The sequence below is a fragment of the Plectropomus leopardus genome, chromosome 15 (assembly GCF_008729295.1).
Source record: "Plectropomus leopardus isolate mb chromosome 15, YSFRI_Pleo_2.0, whole genome shotgun sequence".
Taxonomy (NCBI): Eukaryota; Metazoa; Chordata; class Actinopteri; order Perciformes; family Serranidae; genus Plectropomus; species Plectropomus leopardus.
Genome location: NC_056477.1, coordinates 8,608,388 through 8,623,236, shown reverse-complemented (window position 1 = coordinate 8,623,236; position 14,849 = coordinate 8,608,388). Strand labels below are relative to the sequence as shown.

Genomic DNA, 14,849 nt, shown 5'->3' with positions numbered 1-14,849 from the left:
TTCATTTTTTCAACATTCAATTTAGCTCCGTGTCAGTAGTGACATCTGTCAAAAACTTGATTGATATATGTGTCAGGCCGATAATCAGCTAAGTTCTTGGTAGGGAAAATTCAGTATATGAAAATTCAGAGAATTGAGTGTTTTTAACTCTGGATGACACATTTAATTATGATCTTTTTAGGATATTCTGGACAACGTATATACTATGACTTTTTCATGATCTTGTCGACACCATAGTATATTATGAAGTATTATTAAGTTTTTTAACATACTATTCTGACTTTGTGAAAAAAAAAATTAAAATGTCAGTGTGGCATGCTGAAAAACTGTTAGAATTCATGGTATAGTTTGTCAAAAAAATGTATAGTATTCTATGACACAATAAGTTTTTTAGTATGTCTACTATAAAATATTATTATACTTTATACTTTATACTATAGTTAAGCATGGCGTATTATAGTGTCAAAAAAAAGGTTAAAAAACATCATATGCTACAAAAAAGTGTACAGTATAGTGTTTAAAAAAATCATTATTGTGTTTTGAAAAAAACAATTTAAAAAATCAAAGTATATTATGTCAAAAGAAACTGTTAGTCGTAGCATTGTATGTCAAAATAAAGAATTAACAGGTGTCAAACTGTGTATTTCCATAAATGGCCAACAGGTGGAGCCAGATCCTTAAAAATACAGGTTTATTTCATCACTGAACTGTTGGAAGCTGAAATACAAGTATACAAGTAACATTTTAGTGGTCCACGCCTTCCATACCAACCAAAATACAAAGTGCGGAGGAACGGACCAATGTTGTGCTTTTAAACAAACAAGCAGTTACAATGTACACAGGTGGTAATTAGATCAATAATAATAATAATAATGTGTAAAACAGACTTAAAAAAAAAATGTAAAAGGCCACAACAATATAACACTGAGAGGCACAGAAGCCTTTTATCTCCTCGCCATTCATAAACAAGAAACGCACACTTAAAAACTACTTCTGATGAAAACTTAACTTCCATGAGAACATGTTTCAGTGAGAAATGTGTCCGGCTCCAGAAATCCAAACAATGACATTTAAAAAGTCGTCTAATCTCACATACAAATGGCATTTCTTCTGTCACTAATGAATTTTTCTTTTTGCTGCGTTCAAAAAAATAAATTGTGGCAAAATGTGTTTATCAGGAAGACACAGGAACGGTAAAACCTTTAACATGTGGTTTGAAAATCTAGACTGAAAACATAACTTCTGTTTCTGTCTGTTGAATTGAGAAAAACTGAAGTGATGTTTTCAGATAAAACCAAAAACACTCACGCAGGTACAACTTTATCTAAAACTACAAACAAACATCGCTCTCTAAGACAACGAAAATACAGCTGTTAGTGGCCCAGGTTACTGATTAAAACATTGTCTTTAGGATTCGGTCAGTCCTTACATTCTCTTACAATTTATCGATTTGTCATGAGGACATTAAAATCACTATGACCCGGGTCATGACTGTAAGTAACTCGCCGGGGAGCAAATTGACTCACACACGGCACATTAATTAGCCACGTAACGGGTCGTGACCTCCCTTCAAAGTTCATAATTTTCCCATGTTGTCTTCATGTATTTGGCCTGATCAGAGTTAAAGAGCTGCAAAAGTTCAGAGTGAAGTCATTAAAAAAAAACAAACAAAGTCTCATTGAGGATCAGTTTACAAACGAATGGTTAAATTTACTAGTTAATGTTGACGGTCTGAGCACCAGAATCTAAGAGCCTCATAATAAAATGTAAGACTTTATTGACACACCCCTTAATTTGCTTATGATTTCTAAGGATTGTGACTGATCTAAAGGAAGTGTGAGGACTTTACATAACATCAAAAAACATTATCGCCATCTAACACTATCATTTCTTCAAACAATTTTGTGAAAAAGAAAAAAAAGAACACTTTATGAATGAGGCTCTAAGTTGCTTTGTGTGCAGACCGTCTTCATTAAATCTGCTCGGACTCAAGATTTGTGATATCAGGGAAAATGTAAAACCTTGAAGAATGTCGTCTTCTTCATGACGCGTCCACTACAGCTGATTTTTATACACTTTTGGTTTAGTTTTGCTCGTCGAGTTGCACTCTGCTTTTCAATTCATCTCAGGGAGCAAACCTGTTTGATCGATGGCATCAAGTTCACACGGTGCTGCTGAGTTTGAAGGAAAACAAATATTCAGTAACGTTTCAGCTTACATTGCTGGCTGGATGAGACAAGTTTCTACTGTACACTGGAGAAGACTAAAGTCCTCTAGTCTTCTGTGCCGTCTCTGCTCCATCGGAGATTGTTGTGGAGAAGCAGGTTCTCCCCTGACAGGTAAAGACAGGCAGAGCGTTGGAGGGCGGGGTCGTCTAATCTACGTCTACTGAAGGTTCTGCTGGAGATTTTAGATCATGGCCGTTGTAGCAAATGAGGCTGCAGCGCCCAGCGCCAAACCGAGGGACAAGAAGAAGGCCATGATGGCCCCCGCCGTCTCTGCCTCATGCTGCGAAACCTTCCTGTGAGGAGAAAGCAGAGGGACAACATTATTTAGGAAGGAGTTTCAACATTGAATATTACGGTGTTAGATGAGGATAACAGTTCATCGTTAGGAGACACGCTTCTTCGTTTTCTTTCCAAGAGTAGGGTGAAAAGAGGTCATCTCATCGTTTTGTGCAAGCGTGTTTTGAGTTTTATCATTTGATTTATATTTTGATCTGTTTTTACCTCCTATTACAAGGTGCATACAGATTCAACATAACAAACAAGGAAATGGTGAGTTTTACAGGTGCTGGTACGAGTGCTTTTGAGCTTGAAAGCGAGTCGGGCTTTTTCGAGTCTGCATTTTCTTTATGCTAAGCTCGGCCAGTCGCCTCCGCCTCCCAGACCACCGTTTAAAACGAGTGCTACTCTGTTGGAGTAGCACTCGTTTTAAACGGTGCATCACTGCATCGCTCAAACGTTGTTGTGTTCAAGGTGGACAAACATTGATTCAGTAGAACCAAAAATAGTCATTTTTATTCCACACATTTTTCTTTCTTGCCAAAACCCGGTGCCTACATTTCCCACAATGCAACTCAACAGCCAATAGTTCAGTCAGAGATTTGGGTGTGCCAGAAGAGGCTTTAAACAGCTTTTTCCACGTTACGCAGCAGAGCTCCTCAACACCTGTTAATACACTTTCATGTGTAAAATCGGTGGAGTTCCCCTTTAATGGACTTGAGAGTGGACTCAATCTTCTCATCTCAATCTCAGAAAGACAACAAACAGGAGACTTCCACGGTCATTTGCCAAACTAATACTCATCAGTGTTCGAACTGGAAGCAAGACATGAACAGTGACTGACCTTTCTGGCATCCGCTCCGCACTGACTCTGTCGTCTGTCGGCAGCTGACTAACAGCTGACATTTACTGACCCAACATAGTTTTCACGGCGGCTCCTCGTGAGGAAAATCGAGTATTTTTATGTATCGATTCAGCTATTATACTAAACCATTTAACGTAGCGAATGAGGGTAAACCGCCTGCAGTGTAACAGGCAAGCTCACAGTCTCGATCGATCAATGTAGATACGGTTCATAAGTTAAAAACTAATATGAGCAGCGAGATATTTATGTGGCTTAAACAGCTGTCTATGCAGATGCGTTGACTTAAAAATAGGGCCGTCAAACGATTCATTTTTAAAATCACAATTAATCGCTGAATTTATATTTTTAATCGCAACTAATCACATTTTTTAATCGCATGTTTGCAATAACATGATTTTGCATTTCAAAACAGTTTTGAAGTCCATGTTGATATTGAGATCACCAGGCTGCTTGACTGAGAATCAAATGACAGCAGGTCCTGAATGACGGTAAGGCGTGAGACCGGTCGACCTGAGGTCGTCCCTTTGACCCGAGTCTTTCACAAAGTTGACTGGTCTGCAGTCAGTTGCCACCAGTTTAGCTCAGCTCATAGGTGTAGTAATATCAAGACTGTTTAGGGACCCAAATATGCAGAAATTTTCAAATACTATGAGTGAAAATAACATTTATACTGCATGCAAAAAACTGGATGGTTTTTGCCCCAAACTGTGCAGGATTAGCAAAAAGAGGGCATGTCTGTGGAGGAGACTCGTGAGTACCTAAAAACCGATTTTATTCAGATATCTGAGGTCAGAGGTCAGGGGACCCCTGTGAAATGGCCATAATGTTTTTCATTTTTTGCAATATTTATCCCCCTTCCTAAGAAGCTAGCATGACAAACTCAGCCTGGCGCAGCTTCGGAAAGACAGGAATGTTGCCTGGGACAGCCCCCAATTATCACAATAAAAAAAATTAAACAATAAAACTCATTTCTTTACGGTGAACAGTGTGTCTGTGTGCAGCTCTTACTTGGGTCCGAAACACATGCAGAGACTGGCCAGGTATCCGTTGGAGAAGGAGAAGAAGATCATGAAGATGATGTACCAGGCGTCGTGGGCAAACAACACAGGGAGGTAGCGACGAGGCTGGACGTTGCACAGCATGAAGAGAGGGACGAAGATGATCCGCATGCCCACCAGGACGGGAAGCCACATACTGTCTTTACCCGGCTGGACACGGACAACACACACAACATCAGACAAAGGACACACTTCAATTTGTAATAATGACACTGTAACACACTTTTACTCACACAGACTGTAAACACACATGAGTAGAGTATTTGAGTGCCTGTACTGATCACTGTGGGTGCTTTTGTTTTAGGTTTTAGTTTAAAAACATTACGGATTAAAGGACTGGGGGTCAGTGGAAATAGTCTGGATCCTAATCAGTGTCACCTAAGGGCCTGTGTCCACCTAACATTTATTTCTCAGCCCAGGCATTTGTTCCCTATGAGGAGCGAGCATCTGGCGAGCATGCGGCCTCAAGAAAAAGCGCCGCGCCTGGAGTCTTTTTTCAGAGCACTCCACTTTTAAAAAAAAATCTCTTAACTCTTCAGAAGGGCGCTGGTGATGTCACCGCCGCTTTTAGGCTGCTGTCAGAACAGCAACAGAGAAGTGTGTGTGGGAGCAGATCGGTCGGAGGACACTGGTGTATGCTGTGCCTTCATCACCGAATGGCTGTTAGCTTGTTTTGACTCATGCAGTCAAACTTCTATTAACTTAGTGTCACGTTATCTTACTAGCTCGTGCCAATGCCACCATATTGTCATAGAAACAAAACCCATGCACAGAGCGTCATTTGAAAAAAAAAGAACTGGGAACGCTCTTTCACGAAGCGCTGGGATGAAGCTCTCCCCAGCGCTCCCTGCCACTACTTTTCTTCTGAGGAAAAACGCAAGGTGGACTGGACACAGGCCCTAATGATGGGAAATAAGCTCATATGATCTTGCAGCAGCTGACTGGTGTTATCTGCTCTCGTACCAAGCAGCTGCATTCCAGTGCAGGTCAGACCGGCTTAACTAACTGTACTCAGTTTGTACAGAGTGAATTGATTTGATTTGATTATTTCCTCTGGATCGCAGGAAATTAGACATTTAACAGTCAAAAGAGGAAAAAGCATTCACACTGAGGTCAAATTAGACATGAGTCCCAACTGGTGAACCACCCACCAGACCTGCTGGAGATATTATGGACCAAAAACATAATCAATTAACGCTCTTAGCAGAAAAAATATATGCCTTAATGACGACGGACACCAGCTGTGTAGCAGCGCCGCGGGCTTCTTAGCAGTTCAACAACTTTCAAACTGCATCATTTGTCCACATGTGTATATAAGAGAAGAGGGAGTAAACCTTCAAACACCACCGTCACTCTTCACTGAACCCTCAAACCACTTCCTTTACACAAAATACACACGCCTTTCTCCAAAATAAACCTCTGATCTCAGCAACAAAACTTGTCTCCTTTCTTTTTTCCCCAAAGTCTTCGCGGCTGATGTTTTTCCAGTCACGACTCAGTGATTTATTCGTGTGTAAACATTTCATGCAGCCAAAGGCTTCCATTAAAGTGTCAACAAGTGTGTCTGTTCTTTGCCTGCCAGACAACAGCAGATCGCACTAAATATTTCGATGCAATCATTTTAAAAGGCAAACGTATTTATAAACCAGAGTGCTGTGTCTCAATAGATTTGGTGATGGGTGAGGTAGCAAAGTTCAACATTGGTCACCATCTTCACTACAAACTGGTACATTTTAACACTTTTAACAAGATGTTAGTAGCAGCAAACATATAAGCCATCCTGGGACTATCAGGCACTTTTATGATTAAATTTCACCTAAATAGGTCCACTTAACCTGCAGGAACATTGACAAAAAATCAGGACCAAATGTGATCTAATGAACCCACAGAGGAAGCCCAAACCTCCACATAAGGTTAGAAAGACCGAGCTGTCTGTAAAACGTGTTATTTGTGTTTTTATCGTTACTGACCCACATACAGACGGCCGTCAGACTCCTGCCGGCCCAGTCCATCAAGTTAAAGAGGAGGAAACATGACACAGGGATGAAGTAAGTTTCTGAAAAGGGAGCAAAACAACAAGCTGTTGTTAACAACAAGACTGCAAATGTCTTTGCTGAAAACCCCCTCTGCACAAAGTCTCTGCACAAAAAGAAACAAATCATCCTTAGAAACAGCTTGAACTACTTTGGATTTTGTTTTGATGATTTCAGTATTTGTACAGGCTGCTCTCACAGCCTCTCATAAATAAAGCCTTGTGCAGTGAAATGTCAGTTCATCTACATAGATCTGCAATGACAACAGTTAAGTCTAATTTAGTACATTTACCTGATAAAAGGTAAAGTATGCAGCATTAGAATAATAATAATAATTACTTTATTTATATAGCACCCTTAAAAACAAATGTCTTAGGGAATAATTAAACATTGACAAACATGCCAAACAGAGAACGGTTCAGAGAAGTCAAACAAAAAGCCAAGAACAAAATGCGTATACAAAAGGTCAACAAGAATAAATCAAAGAAATGGAATAAAAATGATTAAACAGGCAGATCTCGAAAGGCAGTTAAAGTACTAAAATGAATAAAGTTTTAGAGAATATAGGAATAAATTCAGTGAAAGACGCTAAAAATACAAGATAAGAAAAACTAAGAACATTAGTCCACTAATGCAGAACAGAAAGCAGAAAAAAAATGTGATTATTTTTGCAAACAAATCTTGTCATTGCATTGAGTGGCGATTTTAGTGGTACTGGTAATTTCTTGCTTTTCATTTTTCCTAAAAAAATATTTAAAAAATGATGTAAGTTCCCTTAAATCTGTATTATTACGTGTGATCTGAGGCATCTCTTTAACACCACAACGCTTCATTTATAATTGTATGTTTTTACACATTTTACCAAGAAACTGCAGCTCCTGTAATATGGATTTTGCACTTGACTGTGTTGCATTTTTAATACGATTTTGATCAATTCTGCAGCCCTGAGGTGTTTGAACAGGGACAAAAACTTGGCAGGTCTCCCTATCAGATGTCAGATTATTAAAGTTATTGGCTTTGTACTGATAGAGACGAGACTCACCCCAGGCACCTCCATTTGCTACCATCGACTTCACCTCCACTGTTACGGCTGGGAATGTGCCAATAGTGACGGTGAAGATGAAGCACACTGACAGAGCTATCACCCAGATCTGATGAGACAGCAAAGGAATGGCATAATCAACATAAAGTATCATTGTAATCGCTGTCATAAAAGCAAAAGTTGGAAAATGTATAAAGACGTCATTATAAAGTGCTTCAGTTACATTCATTCATCTGTGTTCATATGCAACAGTGAGACAAAAACATCTCACCTGTTTGAAGATGTTAAACACAGACACGGTGGGTTTTGACTCGTCCTCCATCAGACTCACCACCGGTCGCTTCTCTCCTGAACCATCTGAAATACAAAGCGCTCTCTATCATTTCGTTGGTCAGGTGACACACAGCAGTTAAGACCATCATTCCCACACTGGAGTGGGTGTACACACAAGATTTCAATTATTACGTAACATGGGGTTCCCATTACGCCTTCACACGCTAGTAATTAACAGCATGCACTCACACTGGTCGAGTTGTCTCCAAAACACAAACTGAGGCAAACACTCTCAGCGGGTTTGGCCTCTCCGGTCAGTGTGTAGTGAAACAGTAAGAGACAGTAAGGCTACACAGTGACCAGAAATAATCCAAATAAAATGTCTGGCACAAAGTGACTCATCAGACAAATGTTTTATTATGGTGATAGCTTCACCATAATAATAGCTTCCTGCTCTTTTTCTGCACAGTGTTAGTTGACTCCAGTCCAAGCACTTAAAAGGTTGAAATGGACATGAAATTCTCATCCTGCTAAAAGATTACTATTGACAGAAACTTGATAACATTCGGCAGATTAAATTCATTAAGAGCCACCAAACTAACTGAAAGAAGACATTTAAAACAAAATACAAAACCAAAGGCCCTAACATAAACTGTACGTGTTATTAATTGTCACAGCGTGACTAACTGTTTTTGTTGGTGTCATTCAAAGAAAACTACAATAACTGTTCATTTTAGTTTGTTTTTTTTGTCACTGGTTTAGGGCTGCTCCATGATGGCAGAAATAATAATCACAATTATTTTGGTCTCTATTGGTATCGTAATTATTAAGCACAATTACCAGCTGACCGGAGGCTCCCTTTCCTTCATCGACGTGAACTAAACATGTCACAGCCTGGCTGTGACCAGAGAGCTGCACGGGTCTGATCCTGAAGCACTCCTGAAGTGGAACTGCTACGTGTAATACTGCACATGGGACCAATTAGTTCCACAATCTAACCCGTCCTGCTGACACAAGACCTGCTTCTGACCCAAAACCACAAGTCCTACAATTACTGTGCACTGATCAAATAATACAGTTAGGCATGATGTTGAAAGGACACATTATGGGACATTATATACATGTAAAAAAAAAAAAGTATAATTCGGCAAATACACCACAACGGCATCACTGCAAAAACAAAATGCAGCATAATAAGTTTTTTTGTCTCTATAATCTTGTTTTTATAATCACTGAAAGCCAGAAAGAATACTGAAAATAAATTTTATCCACTGCTCAGTCCTGTACTGTATGTACCTTTATTAAGTAAGTCCATCTTGTTCTCGGCATCAGCAGCGGGTCTGGATACATTACTCTCCATGTAGTACTGGAAAAACTCCTGTTGACAAAAACCATGATGAGGTGTTTCCACTGAGCTGAAGATAAAGGATACAGGAAGCACATCAGGCTCCCTGAGGTGCTATAAATTAACTCGTCATCCATCATGTCGCACACTGATATCAAAATATTAAAAGACTAAACTTTATTTAGCACCTGTCTAAAAGCATTCAACACTTATCTCAAGTTTACAAAGTATTTTCCATAAAGGCACAACTGGAGTAAATACACGTGAAAGGGTTTAAAACAAATACCTCATGATTTAATATACAATTCTTAAAAGAATTTAACTCTGTAAAACAATGTTTATTTTGGAGAAGATGAGGTCTTACCATCCTGGGCAGAGCGAGGTAGGACAGTATGGCCAGGAGAATAACAACACACGCTGTGATGAAGTAACCAAAAGCGCTGTCCTGCAGGGCCGACCCACCTACAAAGAAAAAACACAGAAAATTTAGTGCTCATCATAAGTATTAATTTAACTAATGAGGTTTTCACAGCCTCAGGCAAATGTACTCCTAAATTTCCTTCTTTCAGTTTTCCTCTTCTCAGATTAAGTTTTCAGTTATAGCTGTTGGATTAAATAATCTTCTCTAGAGGCTGAAAGTCAAAAATGAGGAGCCTCTTAAATCTTAGCCTTGATAAACCCCCTCATTAAAAAAGACAACTAAAACTAATGCAGAAACTAATAAAAAATAAACTACACATGTTTTAACCAAATAAAATAAAACGAAACAAGCAAATTCATACTGGATGTGTGGTTTAACTGAATTGAAAATAAAAAACTATTTAAAAAATATGACACAATAATAACTCCAGACAGCACGCAGATATATTTGACAGAAAATAATCCTGAGTGCAAAAAGAAACAAAAATTCTTAGAGATCAAATGAAAAGAAAGAAGTTACTGTTAATCACTGAACATTTGGCTGACCTTTAACCAAAACAAAATCCTTTAACAGATGGAACAATTTTGGCTGTGAATGTGAATTTCAGACTTTCTCTTCAGCGCAGAAATAAACTTATTTGCTTCAAAGTTTCAGTCACTATTTTATTAGGAGTTGGGATCACAATATTGAGCAAGACATGGGCAGTCTTCTAGAAATGGCAACGTGGTGGACAGGGAACATGTGGTTCTGTTTAGTGCAACAAAACTTTTAACTTGTTATGCACCGGAGCCTCACCTCCTAAACAGTTACTGTACAGCACTGTGTGTTGTGCTGTGATGGTGTTTTGTCCACCTCTTATGTATCTTTATTTCTAATGATACAAGAAGTGTGTGTGAGACATACTGGCCAGAGCGCAGATCATGGAGAAAGCAGCGAAGGCGCCGGCCAATCCCTGTCCACTCATGATGGGAGTGGTGTAAGAGGCAGGCAAGATCCCTGCCAGCCCGAACAGACTGCCCTGAAGAATCGCCCCGAAAGCTGAAACCAGACAAGATCAGATCAAATATTATTTTAAAAGTCACTGTGACACAGAAAAAACACACACACTGCTCCACAGCAACAGGAAAAAAGAAAAGAGAGATGACACAGTTTCTGAAAACAACATGAGCAAATAGTTTTAGATGACTGTTATGCAACTACCATTAACTCACTTTTCACAAAATTGATGCCAACAAAACTTTTTCACATGAACTTGCATCACACAGAGGAATTGCAACAGTCCATAAAGTAACTTTCAGGCTTAACTGACTGCAGAGATCTTCAAATGTGTCCACTAAGAGGAATGTGCCAACGCCAATATCAAAGCTTCAAGGTCACGACGTCCTCCCCTCTGAATCAAACACAACGGGCTGGTTCTCATGAGGACCTGGGGGTCAGGACTGACCCGACAGGGATAAGGAGGCGGGTGAGCTTATCCCTGCTGCTCAGTGAGTTATTGTATATAAACAAACCCAGTGGGATTACAGACTGCGTTCTGAAACTCAGTGTGGTATGAGAATGTTTGTGTGTGTGTGTGTGTGTGTGTGTGTGTGTGTGTGTGTGTGTGTCCGAGAAAGGGAGTGCAGTGGATGCAGATCATGTTTCGACATGTTAAAATAATTAATTGCATGAGTTCATTGTGGAAATGACAAACAGGCAATTCTTGAACTAATGCATGTCAATACAACAGCCCTGCAATAAAAGCCATTAAGGTCAAAAGGTCATTTTGTTCTGTAACTGACTGTTGATTAGTTTTATATAGGTTTGAACTTTCTTTTTGAGTAGGAGGAAAGTCCCTCCCTGCAGTGACTAATGAAGGATGATGTAACAGTGCCCAATGTAACATTTTTCCACCACTGGCCCTTCATATATTTTCAGTGGACCTGCAGCCAAAAAAATAAAGTAACTCTTTTTTTCCATAATTCTGGTGCCTTATTATACACAATATGTACAACAGGTCACATTTAGATTTGGTTGGTTTTCCTTTAATTATTGATATGCAATTTTGATGCACAACATTAAACATTCCAGTTGCTGTTTTCCATATTTTTATTGCATTACAAATGTTGTTTCTATATATTTTAAACTGCAAAGGGTTAAGAGCTATGTGCTGAATTTTAAATAAAAGCCTTGGATTTACAAATGAAACGATTCTCTCAGAAACGCTAGAGGGTGTTGAGTTAAATATATGTATAGATTTATCTATCTTTTTATTTATTTTGATATTTATATATAACATGCAGGGGCTCACTGGATGTTTAAGGTGTTCCGCTCTTATTCCATCTTGTGAGTGGTTCATTGAGTGGAATATGGTGTCAAAATAAAATTAAAATATAAATTGGCACACTGTAGTGCTTGTACAAAATTAAAATGCATTTATGTTTTATGTTGAATTTTAATTTTGCAGATCGCCTTATGTTTTACTGACACTATAGTCTACCCATGCAATAAGCCCTTGATGAGTTGGTTTAACTGTATTATTTCTGATTAGATTATGATCATAAATGGATCATTTTCACCGTCTATGGTTGCTGAAAATCGTGCATCATGCGGAAAAAATAGGAGACATGCCGAATGTCTAGACGAGCAACATATGAGCCATGCAGCTCACGTGTGCTGCACAGCTGTTAACATGGACGCCGAAATGAAAGTAAGAGATTTTGCGTCAAACATGCGCTGCTCAGATTTGCTTATTTTCTGAGTGCTGGTACTGATGGATGGATACTTCCTCTCAGGAACAGGCTAGCAGGCTGAGAGCGCATACGATAATCATAATCACATGTGTTTCAAAAAATCACAATGCATTTCATCGGCCACATGTCTTAAAAACAATGAAACTGCTCGTATTACAGACTGATCGGCTGTTAGTGGTCCACTGGCCAATTAATTTGACCCACATAAACTTCTCCTGGCATCGGGCCATTGGTTGTCGAACCCAATCCCCTACGGAACAGTGCAGGACTGAGCAGCTCATTTTCGTAGTGGCCAAATGTGGAATTACGACTTCCAGGTCTGTCATGTGACGCCCAAAAAGACTTTGTCCCATAGACATACATTAAGAAAGAGATGTCTGTTAATCAGTGGGTACATTTCTCTGGGCTTCACAGTCTTCACGAAACGATTCTTTTCAGTATCTGAATTTGATCCTCTTGGTCCAATAACATTTCGAAAGTGTAGAGGAGCCACAACATGAAATCATTTTTATCCTCATTCCAGTTTGCTTAACTGCTCAGCCACCATAAGTTTGCGCTTGCTGTTTGGGCCCAATGATGCAGAAAATCTGGGTAATTTCATATTGCAGAAGTCAATCTTTTTTTGGCCTCATGCGCCCATGAGGGACTTTCAGCAGGGCCCTGCCTTTTACACTATATCCAGCTCTCTTTATACATCCATGGTCAAATCCTTAGTTATTTAGTAAAGTATTTAGATACTCACAGTTGATGCAGATGATTTTGATCATAGTGAGGGTGAAGAAGGGCAGGGGGGCCATGTCCACCTTGACGAGCACGGCCGTCAACAGGAAAACCACCAGGATGACCCCCAGGCTGCCAGAGATTCGAAGCTTCTGAGGAATCCTGAGAGTGAAACAACACGGAGAAATTAAATTCGGACTACTTCATATCATGTCTGCTTCCCAAAACACCAGTCGAGATTATAAGCCATACACATAATGGACACTTAGGATGTTAATTCAAAAAATAAATGCAAAAGGTAAAGTCAAATCAAGAAAATGAAAGAAATCTGGTGTTAAAATTAAAATCTTAACATAAATTGAATGTGAGAAAATATCCAAACACTTCTGTTCATCATATAATAGAGATGTTTTCAAAAAAGAAGCGGAAGAATAACCGGAAAGGTTTGCAGGTCTAACTGGAGAAAGAAAGGAGGGGCATATGGTAGACTGGATTACGATTCATTGTTAAACAGAAGTAAAAACAGAAACATTTTGCAATTACAAAGGAAAAAAGGTTACTGCCTTTCAGAGGAAGCTGAGGTCCCTCTGACCCAAAGTGTCAAGTTGAAAATAGTGTGTGTTGTGTTGTGTTGTGATTAACAATGAGCAACCCCTTTGCTCATAGAATAAAGGAAAAACACGCTTTGTGTCTTTTGGAAAGAAAAAGGACAAAAAAAAGGTCAGCAGGAATTAAGTAAGTATGATGATGAAGAGAGAGAGATGCCAGGGGAGATGGGGGGGGGGGGGGGGGGGGGGGGGGGGGTAAAATAGCATTCCTGGATGTGTTTGTGCAGGGAAAGAGTCAGCCGCAGTCAAGGTCCACCCCAGATCTCTCTCAATCCAACTCTGATTAAAGCAAACAAACTGGAGGCACACATTCATACATTCATGTGCCAGGATCATGTTACCTATAGTGGCATGTGGTGACCACCGATAAGCAGGAGGGTGGGCAGGAAGAGAGAGAAAGTAAAAGGTGTGGCCTCAAAAGACTTCCACCTTTCAATTTATTCTCGCGCTCACAATTTCATAGTTTACGCTCTTTTGTAACCAATTTCATGTTTTAGCCTTGTAGTATTAACTCAGAGCTTCCAGTGTACATACTAGACACAAGACTGCATGTTACATAAACCTACATACTGTGTGTGTAACTGTTTGAGTATGGAGCAGGGTGTATACCTCTGGTGCAGGAAGGAGTTGAGGCAGGTGAAAATGAGCAGAGGCACCATGGCGCAGAGTGTCATCAGGCTGTTAAACTTTGCCTCCAGCACAGTGCGTGTATCTCCTCCCTCCATCGTCTTATTTATTGTCTGATTGGGCGAGAGGTCCGCAGGTGACTCCTTCAGCCGACTTGTGAAGTACTACAGAAAAAGAACGGAGGGATGCATATTTATCACGATGGTTATCAGCTTTTGAAACTCAACAGTAACAGTGAATGATAATTCAATCATTATGAAGTCACAATTTTGGGTCAAATGATGTACCTGGCAGAGACAAAATGTTTCACAATGTACAAGCTTTATTTTCTGTAACATTTTAGAATTTTTCCAATTATAGATCCCAAAAGGGTCAATCCTGAGAGGTGTGTATCACGTGTGGCTGGATCAATGACATGACCGCCTTGTTTTTGCCCTGGTGAGTATGTTTGAGAATCACTGTCTTTTTATATTGCTATTTTATCTCTAAAGTAACTTTGCATGGATGGATGCAGCACTAGCATCAGGCTACGAGCTAGCTGGCTAACTGTCGCTAGTATTTTCTACCTTCCTCTGTCCAGAGGTGTTCAGGAACACCGCTGAAAACGTGACATACAAAACA

The 14,849-nt window shown here is 39.6% G+C and overlaps 1 protein-coding gene across 3 annotated transcripts in view; it reads right to left on the bottom strand.

The window, feature by feature from the left end:
• Nucleotides 1–674: 674 nt before the first annotated feature.
• LOC121954632 (equilibrative nucleoside transporter 1-like) overlaps nucleotides 675–14,849 on the bottom strand; it is a 45,483-nt gene continuing 31,308 nt past the window's right edge. For all 3 annotated transcript variants that reach the window (XM_042502269.1, XM_042502267.1, XM_042502268.1), the window contains exons 4-13: nucleotides 14,211–14,392; nucleotides 13,016–13,155; nucleotides 10,445–10,579; nucleotides 9,485–9,582; nucleotides 9,072–9,153; nucleotides 7,774–7,859; nucleotides 7,503–7,611; nucleotides 6,398–6,483; nucleotides 4,378–4,577; nucleotides 675–2,521 (exon numbers count right to left, since the gene is read on the bottom strand). In XM_042502269.1, coding sequence (XP_042358203.1) covers nucleotides 2,410–2,521; nucleotides 4,378–4,577; nucleotides 6,398–6,483; nucleotides 7,503–7,611; nucleotides 7,774–7,859; nucleotides 9,072–9,153; nucleotides 9,485–9,582; nucleotides 10,445–10,579; nucleotides 13,016–13,155; nucleotides 14,211–14,392 — 1,230 coding nt within the window. In that variant the 3' untranslated portion in view covers nucleotides 675–2,409. The remainder of the gene's footprint in view (nucleotides 2,522–4,377; nucleotides 4,578–6,397; nucleotides 6,484–7,502; nucleotides 7,612–7,773; nucleotides 7,860–9,071; nucleotides 9,154–9,484; nucleotides 9,583–10,444; nucleotides 10,580–13,015; nucleotides 13,156–14,210; nucleotides 14,393–14,849) is intronic.